We start from the raw sequence: 9,436 nt of genomic DNA on the forward strand, positions 1-9,436 counted from the left end.
GCTTCCTGAGCTTAGAAAAAACCACCACACACAACCCTCAGAGATTTTTGTCTGTGCTGGGCAATTTTAAAAGCAAAAGCGACCCAGGTGTCAGGGACCTCCTTGCACTTCGTTTTTTTCCATCCCCCCCAACCCCACACAGGGGTGTTTTGCTTGGCTGGTTTTTGCAGGGTGTTCCCAGCCTCAGGGGGTTTTGCAAAGTCCATTTAATTATTAACAGGCAGTTCCTGCCCTTCGATAGGGGTTAATAGGGCTGGGGACAGGGACAATGCTGGATTTGGGGGCAGGCAGAAGCTTTATGGAGCAGCTCTTAGGTGCGTTTGGAGTCATCTGAATGATTTTATCCATCCTCCAGGCCGGAAAACTCAGCTTGATATGAGATGTGAGCACCTTAAAAACCCCTCTGCTTCTCCTCCTGGTCTAAAACTGGGGGAGGTTTCTCTGTTTTAAAGAAGTGAGGCCCCTCCTGGCTGCAGAAACACTCAGATCTCAGCACAACTGACTGTGGGCTTGGTTCAGTGGGTGCAATCCTGCCCCACGGGTGAAAGATCCCCGTCTCCTCCCCATCGCTCAGCCCCGTGCATGCCGCTGGCTGCCTCTGGAGAGCTTCTCCCTCCCTCCCAGCCCTCAAGCACCCTCCGTTTGCTCCCTTGCTGGTTTTAAACATGCCTAAAATTTGCAGGGTTTTACCCCCCAGCGCTGAGCATGGTGTCGCAGGCGGGCTCAGGGGTTTTAGGGGAGCATCCCCAGCCTCGCCGGGATGCAGCCGGCATCCCGCGTCCTCCGGAAAGCCGCCAGCGAGCCGGGGAAAAGAGGGCCTCACGGTCAGCAATGCTGCCTCCACCGCCACACAGGGGCTGCAGATCTGCTCCGGCATCCTCAGCCTGGGTGGGAAAAAGGGGGATTTTTTTTTTTTTTTTTTTTTCCCTCCATCCTGGGATAAAGCTTTAAATCTGCTGCAGGGTTGCAGCGTCCTCACTGCTCAGGAGGCCGAGGTTGGAGGCAGGAGGGGTGATTGGGATCCCAGAATCCCAAAATTTGTGGGTTTATCTTGGTTGTCACAAGAGCAGCTGAGATCATAGAGCAGCGCCCTGACATGATCCTTTTATCTCACCCTCCAGCAGCACAAAACCCAGCCTAAACCGCGCCGGCGTGCTCGGCGCTGTGCAAAACCCTCCTCCCTCCTTGGTTTTACAATCAATTTAAAATTCATCCAGCTGGAAGAAAAAAAAAAACCCTAACCCCGCCGACTATTGCATCGATGTGTGCTTATTGATTTTTTTTTTTTAATTATTATTATTTTTCCCCCCTAGCAAGCAGCAATTTGGGAGGAGGAAGGGGACGGCTCAGGTGTGGCATTAGGACCCAGCGGATCCCCCATGTTGGAGGTAGGAGGTTTTTGGGTTTTTTTTAACTCTCATTTCGGAGTTTTTGAAAGCAGAGAGAAGAGACCAAGGCGGTGGGCAAGGGCAGAACCAGCACTAACACCCAGAGCGGTAAGGACCAGGCGAGAGACACCCCCCATCCCAGCCCCCTGCAGCAGGCAGGGATGCTGGGACCCCCCCCAGCAGCAGATGGGGCTGAACCCCATCTTTGGGGCTTTGCAAAGTCGCCTTAAAAACTCCATCGGTCGGGGCAGGCGAGCTCACAAAAGCTGTTTTCGACCTTTTAATCTCATAAAAAGAAAACCCACCTTATTTTTGGGGTGCTGAAGAGCCAGCAGCCTTGGGGGGGACCCCATGTTTGTAGCCTGACAGCTGTTGTAGTAGATTTTTAATCACTTCAAAAAGTTTAATGTCTGAAGGAAGCCGTATATTTTTTTTTTTTCCATCCTGGAAAGAGACTGTAAAAAAGGGATATTTTAATATTTGTATTTATTTTGCCCCCCTGGGGGAGGACGGGACCCTAATGAAAATGTGATGTGTGAAAACGGGGATGGGGGAAAGAAGTTTTTTACCTTTGGTCGAGGGCCAAAAAAAATTTGAATCCTTTCATATTCCCTTTGTTCTCCCACTCTCTGGCAACTGGAGAGCTTAAAAAAAAAAAAAAAAAAAAAAGAAAAGAAAGGAAAAAGAAAAAAAAAAAAAGCTGGGGGAGGGGGGAAAGGCTGGGGGAAGGTGGGGTTTAGCAGAATGAAAGAGAGAGACTGTGGTGTTCTTTCTTCGGGGTTGATTGTTCCCAGATGTGCAGTTGCAAAAACATCTGGCGCAGTTGGAGTCGCCGGACCCCTGCTCGGAGGAGAGAGGAGCCGGGGGGGGGGGGGGGAGGGGGGGGGAGCACCTCAGGTCCCTCCCGGGGCATCTCACCCAGTTGCTTTGGTGGTAGGAAAAGCCAAAAGAAGGAGGAGGGTGGAATTGGCCCCGTCCCCTCTTTGAAGACTTTGGGTTTAAGGAAAGTGTCACGGCGACCCTCGGCATCGCTCCCAGCTGGGTTTGGAGGTGGCGGCGGGGGCCTCGGTGTCCTCCGTCGGGAGGAGAAGACGTTGGCATTGCCTTCGGGAAAAGACGTGACCCGTCTGTCCCCGTTCCGCAGCCAAACCCTGCGAGCTCGGTCCAAGATCTCCGTGTTCGGGGGAAATTCAGGGGGAGTTAGACCTCGGGAGAAGCCTTGGGCGCTTGCAGACTGCTTTGGGGTAAAAAAGGAGCTGGCAGGGCAGGTTAAGCCGTGTGGCCGTGTCCTTGGGGTCACTGGAGCGATGGGAGGATGGGGTGTGTGATGCCTCCGGAGGTGGGCATCCATCTGCCCCCCCAGCCTTGCCCCAAGCTGGCCTGGGTGGGATACGGGTGCCAGCTCAGGGCGATTTGGGGCCGCAGGACATTGGTAGCAGCATCCCGTGGGATCCTGGCATCTGGAGAACTGACAACGGTCAGGATGGGCATCTACAGCCCCTTTCTATTGCCTCGAGGTACCCCCAAACCCCCCCAGTCCCCCGTAGCAGCCCTGTCCTGGCCAGGACCCAGCTGCTCTCCCAAACCCAAGGTCTGCCAGCAGCCGCTAAGGCTCGATAAAGCCTCCCAGACCGCGGCCAAGCGCCCGCCAAGCCCAGAGCCGCACGTTGATCTCGCTCATCCCTGTGCAATCCCCTTTATCCCAGGACACGTTTAGCCTTGGTTAAACCCAGGTCTGGGGCTTCCTTTGCCGTGGGAAGCAGATGGGGCTGCAGGGACGTGGGTCCCACCAAGGTGCAGCCGTGGGTTGGTGATGGGGTGCTGCTGGGAGCTTCGTTTGGGGCCACCAAACTCTTGAGTGTCAGCTGAGCTTGGTTATCTGATCCCAGCTCAGATAGGACCCAACTTTCTGGCTTTCCCAAAGCTGGGAAGGGTCTGGAAGTCAGTTGTCAACATCTCCAGTACCTACAAGCCTGGGGATGGAGGAGGATGTGATGCCTAGAAGATGCAATTATGGTGGTGGTGCAAGGGCTTGGTGGCTAGAAGGTGCCACGCTTTGGTGACGGTGCAGGACAAGGTCCCTGGAAGATGCTACGTTTTGGTGATCTTGAGGGCGCGGTGGCTAGAAGGTGCAACACTATGGTGATGGCACATGACATGGTCCCTGGAAGGTGCTGTGCTTTGGAGATGGTGCAGAACATGGTCCCTGGAAGGTGCTGTGCTTTGGCAATGGTGCAGAATATGGTCCCTGGAAGGTGCTGTGCTTTGGCAATGGTGCAGAATATGGTCCCTGGAAGGTGCTGTGCTTTGGAGATGGTGCAGAACATGGTCCCTGGAAGGTTTGGTGGTGGTGAGGACGTGGTCACTAGAAGGTGCCATGCTCTGGTGATGGTGCACAGCCCCATTGACCCCCTCCCCCCTTCCCCAGTGGGGTCTTAAACCCAGCAGGGACCGTGCTGGGGCTGGAGCCGCGTCCCGGGGTGGGTGGGTGCCTGGCTGCCTCCTGGTGTGGGGAGCTCGTGTTCCCCCTCAGCCAGGGCGAGATACCACTGGGGTTGGCTTATTTCCACCGTGCCTCAGTTTCCCCGCTCCAGCAGCAGATCCAGGAGGGGTTCCCCATCCTCACAGCATCTCAGCCCGCCGGGAAAGCCGACGTGCTTCATCCCCAAGAGCCAAACGCGTTTGGTTGGATTTCAGAGGAGGTTTTGGGGAGAATTCCTCTTTTTTCTCCCCAATTTTCCCCCCTCGAGCTGGCTTGGGACGAGGGGGAAGGGCAGCCGGCGTCCCTGCCAGCCCGCGCTGGGGAAGGGGCCCGGCTCACCGGCGGCACAGCCGGCCTTGGCCCGTCTCCCCGCCGGGGAAAGCAGACGCTCGACATGGAAATCGCCGCTTGGAAAGCGCCGGGGAGCCGTGAGCGCCCAAGGCTGCCAAACCCCAGCGCCGGCGCGGGATTTTTCTTGAAAGCGGTTTTTCCTTCCCCAAATCTCCACATCCCCTTGGATTTAGGGGATGCCCAAGGACGCGCCATCATCCACCGGTGCCAGGCACCCCCAGAATAAGCCCTTAGCGAAGGAGCGGGGCTGAAAACCCCAGGGCAGGAGCCCCCAAACGTCCAGCTCGTGGGTCTGTTACCACCGGGGGGGTCCAGATGTCTCCCCCATGGCGGTGATTCAGACATCCCGGCATTTCGCATCCCCGTCCTGCCCGCAGGATATTTCAGGGCTTCGTCCTTGCAATTTCCCCCCCGCCCCCCCGGGAGCGCGTGGTCGGGGCGGAAAGCCCAGCCTGCCTTTTTGGGGGAAGTTTATTTATTTTTTTTTTAGGGTTTGGGGTTGTTTTTTTGAGCGAGCCTCTGGGGGAATCTCAGGCAGAGACGCGAGGAGCGTCGTGCTGGGCGGGGGGCAGAGAGGGGCTGCTGTAGGGGATGAGGAACGGAAGGGTTTGGGGGTCCGTGTGCCCCCACCACCTCCCGCTGACCCCTCTGTGTTTCCCTCTGCCCCATCCAGACTCCTCCGGCTGCATCCCGGCCCGCGCTGCTCCTCCATCGCTGCTGTCAGGATGAGAGCGGTGGGGCTCTTCTTGCTGTGTCTGCCAGGTGAGTGCCCCCTCCCCGGGGGTCCCCAAGGCGAGGTGACACCTCATTAAACCTCAGGAGCCGGCCACCACCCCCAATGATACCTGGGTGCATTCACCTGGGGGAAGCATCACCTCATCGCCTGTTCTACCCCAAAATTAACCCAAAATCACAGCGTAGGCTTATATTTAGGCTGGGACTGGCTCTAGATTGGGGGGACACAGAGGGGTCTGGCACCAAGCGAGTCCCTCTTGCTTCGGGGACATTGAGGTGGCACCATGAGGTGGCACAAAATTGGCACTTCAGGGCTGGGACGACATCCAGAAAAATTATATTTGTAACCCCCCGGGGGCCTGGCAAAGGCGGGATGGAAACAAGGAGGGAGGCGACGGACCCGGGAGCCTGGAGCCAGGAAAACTTTGGGCGAAACCAGCTCGGCACAAAGGCTAGTGAGCAGATGGAAAACATTAAGCAGGCGAGGCCGAGGGAGCCCGGGGAAGGGGGGGGCAGCGTGGGGGGTAGTGGGTAGAAAAGATAAGTCCCGTCCCGGCATCGTTCCCAGTTTGCTCACGGATGCTGCCTCTTACAAGGACCCGGGGGGGGGGCGCGGTGTGTGTGGTGGCTGGATGGACCATGGGGCATCACGGCTTGTCCTGGAGATGGTCCCTGCTGTGCCCTGGGGATTGGGGTGGCCCTGCCCCTCCTGGTGATGCTTCTCCCCCCCGCTCTGTCTCCCCAGCAGCGCTCCTGGTCCAGGGACAGTACAGCAGGTTTGAAGGCATCACCTACCCCGAGCCGGTGCAATATTCCCAGTACGACCAGCAAGCAGGTTAGAGCACCCTGAACTGGGAGACGCTTCACCCACTGCTCTCCCCCTTCTTTTTCCTTTCTTTTATGCTTTCTCTGGCCAAATACACCTCGGTCTGATGGCTCTTTCTGCTTCAATACTCTTTGTTCCACTCTTTTTCTCCTGCCCCTTAAATTTCCAACCTCCTCCTAACACCTTCCCACCTCCCCCCCTATACACATGCCTCTCCTTTCCCCTTCCTCTCACTGCCAATTATTTATTAAGCCTTTATTAAGCTTTGAAAAACCCTGGTGGGATGTTGCCCAGGTTCATTCCTGGAGCGGCTGGAGGGTGTTTTCCCCTTGCTCAGACCAGCTGCAAAATTTTGGGGAGCTTGTTGCAAAGTCCTGGCCCTGATGGGGTGGTTTTTTTCTCCCTGTAGTTAAAAAACCCCATCCTCAGCCTCCGCTCTGTTTTCTGTTTTATTTCCCCAGAAATTCAGGATTACTACGACTACCACGGTAAGTGGTTCCCCTGCAGGATGTCAGGGTGGGGAGGGGGTGGGTTTTTGGGGGATGCCTGCACTGTCCCTCTCCTTACAGATGTCACCCCCCGTGCCCCCGAGGAGCAGTTTCGATACCAGTCCCAGCAGCAATCCCAGCAGGAAATCGTGCCGGCCCCAACCCCAGGTAGGTGGCAGCCACCAGCCCCCTCCCCATCCCACCAGACCTCGGGGTCTCCATCCCTCCCCTGCACCTGGTTGTGCTCCCCCCGGAGCAGCCTCACAGGTGCCAGCATCAGGATGCTCCAGCCCTAAACCCAGGGAAAGGGCAACGAGATGCTTTTGCTCCATCCTTAAATTTGCTTCCCCCCCCCGCCCCCTCCCCTGCAGCTGCTGCCCCCGAGACTGAGCCCACGGAGCCAGGACCCCTCGGTGAGTGCCTCAGGGAGGGGGTTTCAACCTCCCTTTTAGCCTGGCTGGGGTGAAGCTGGGCTGCCATGCTCACACCCAGGGCAAAAATTAGGGTGGGGGGAAGGCGTCGAGTGGATGCTAAGCCCATCCCTGGGGTGTCAGGCCTCCCCCCCCATGGATTTCCCAGACCCCCATCAGAAATCAACCGCCTTTTCTGCTCGCAGACTGCCGGGAGGAGCAGTACCCCTGCACTAGGCTCTACTCCGTGCACAAGCCCTGCAAGCAGTGCCTGAACGAGATCTGCTTTTACAGGTGAGTGGGGAGGGGGGGGGAGCTTCCCTCCCGCCCTGTATTTTGGGGACTCCCTCTGCTTTCGCACTCAACCCCTCCCCATCTTTTTTTATACCCCATCCAGCCTCCGCCGGGTTTATGTGATCAACAAGGAGATTTGTGTCCGCACCGTGTGCGCCCACGAAGAGCTGCTGCGAGGTAAAGGGGCGGGGAGGGGGAGTATTGGGTAGGTTGCACCCCCAAATTGGGGTCATCCCCATCCAGCTCACCCCTTTTCCCATGATGTGGGGGGAAAAAAATCCCAGCGACCTAAGTAGCTCCAGGAATCGCTGGGATCCCAAACTGGGATCCTGTTTTGAGGGGGCTGAGCCACCCCCTTGCAGCATCATGATGCCCCCATCAGATTGGGGGGGGTCCCTCGCTGCTTCCCCCCCCCCCCTCTATTTTTCCTACATTTACAGATTCTTTCCTACTCTCCCCGCAGCCGATCTCTGCCGTGACAAGTTTTCCAAGTGCGGGGTGATGGCCACCAGCGGGCTCTGCCAAACCGTGGTCGCATCCTGCGCCCGCAGCTGCGGCGGGTGCTGAGCTCGAGGGGACCCCCCTTCACCGGCCGCATCCCGGGATCCCAACCCCTTCCCGTCCTCCTCTCCCGGGTATCCGTCCCGCTCCGGATCCTCACCGTGGTGCTAAAGAAACTGTGCATGAAAGAGCATAAAAAAAAAAAAGTCCATTTTTTGTGCACATAATAATTAAAAAAGGGGGGGGGGTGTTATTATTTTTATTACTTACTTTATTATATTGTAAAGGGGGGGCGGTGCGAGCCCCCGCCACCCTGTTTTCTACGTAGAGTATCCAAGAGATAAAGCGTAAGGGTCGCTGCGGCTCCCGACTCGTTTTTTTTTTGGGGGGGGGGGGGGGGGATTTTCCAATTTTGGGGGAGGATTTCTCATTTTTTTGGGGTGTTTTCCAATGATTGGAGCAATTCCTGACTATCCAGCCCTGTGCACAGGAGGAAAGGCTGGGGGGGGGGGTGGTTTTGGGGTGCTTTAAGGTGTTTTGGGGCTTGTAAAATGTCTGATTTGGGGGCAGTTTTGGGGGGGAAGTAGCGCAGCTTGGAGGGGGATTAATTTGGGTGGGTTCTTATAGAAAAAATATATAGGTATATAGGTGTTTGGGGCAGATTTCTGAGTCTTACAGAAAATAATGGGGATTTTGGGGGTTGATTTTGGGGTGTTGCCCCATTTCCCTATAGAAAAAAGTGGAGGGTGGGTCTCTGTTGGGGTCCTGTGGTGTTTAGGGCTCGGATTCCCCTATAGAAAGGAGGGGGGAGGTTGGGGTTTGGTTCACTTATAGGTGGGGGCTTTAGGGGTTCAGCTTGGGGAGCTTCTCCAGGTCTCTTACAGGAAACTGTAGCGTAGCTCTCGTATATAGTCTGTTCTTATAGAGGGTGTAGCTCTTACACAGTGTGTAGCTCACTTCTATACCATCCAGCGCTCTCCTATAGCACGTAGCTCACACAGCGTGTAGCTCTTTTAGACAGCACGTGGCTCGCACAGGATACAGTTCTCTTATGGAGCTCATATAGGGTGCAGTTCTTATATACTGGGCAGCTCTTACACAGCGTGTACAGCTCCTGTCTATACAGCATTCAGCTCTTTTACATAGTGGGCAGCTCTCGTATAGCCTATAGGTCTCATAGAGGATGTAGCTCTGCACAGTGTGCAACCCATATGGCGTGCAGCTCTCAGTATCTACTTCTTATATAGTGTGCAGTTCTCCTATAGAATATGCAGCTCTATATATAAATATATATATTGTGCAGCTCTATATCACAGAATCATCGAGGTTGGAAAAGCCCTTGAAGCTCCTCCAGTCCAACCATTCACCTCACCCTGACCGTTCCCAACTCCACCAGATCCCTCAGCGCTGGGTCAACCCGACTCTTCAACCCCTCCAGGGATGGGGACTCCCCCCCTGCCCTGGGCAGCCCATTCCAACGCCCAACAACCCCTTCTGCAAAGAAATCCTTCCTAAGAGCCAGTCTGACCCTGCCCTGGCGCAGCTTGAGGCCATTCCCTCTTGGCCTGCCGCTGGTTCCTTGGCTCAAGAGACTCATCCCCCCTCTCTGCACCCTCCTTTCAGGGAGTTGGAGAGGGCCAGGAGGTCTCCCCTCAGCCTCCTCTTCTCCACACTAAACCCCCCCAGTTCCCTCAGCCGCTCCCCATCAGACCTGTGCTCCAGACCCTGCACCAGCTCCGTTGCCCTTCTCTGGACACGCTCGAGTCATTCAATGGCCTTTTTGGAGTGAGGGGCCCAAAACTGATCCCAGTCATTGAGGGGCGGCCTCACCAGTGCCGAGCACAGGGGTCAGATCCCTTCCCTGTCCCTGCTGGCCACGCTAGTGCTGATACAAGCCAGGATGCCATTGGCCTGCTTGGCCACCTGGGCACACTGCTGGCTCCTGTTCAGCCGGCTGTCAA

General features: G+C 56.3%; 1 protein-coding gene across 1 annotated transcript; it reads left to right on the forward strand.

The window, feature by feature from the left end:
• The first annotated feature begins 4,547 nt into the window (after positions 1–4,547).
• On the forward strand, positions 4,548–7,831 carry MFAP2 (microfibril associated protein 2). Its single transcript, XM_074892868.1, has 9 exons — positions 4,548–4,653; positions 4,756–4,983; positions 5,702–5,791; positions 6,244–6,270; positions 6,352–6,438; positions 6,642–6,683; positions 6,887–6,974; positions 7,078–7,151; positions 7,438–7,831. Exons 1-9 carry the CDS (start codon positions 4,548–4,550, stop codon positions 7,539–7,541), a joined length of 846 nt encoding a protein of 281 aa, XP_074748969.1. The 3' UTR covers positions 7,542–7,831.
• Positions 7,832–9,436: the final 1,605 nt, after the last annotated feature.

This window comes from Strix uralensis, chromosome 23 (assembly GCF_047716275.1).
Source record: "Strix uralensis isolate ZFMK-TIS-50842 chromosome 23, bStrUra1, whole genome shotgun sequence".
NCBI lineage: Eukaryota > Metazoa > Chordata > Aves > Strigiformes > Strigidae > Strix > Strix uralensis.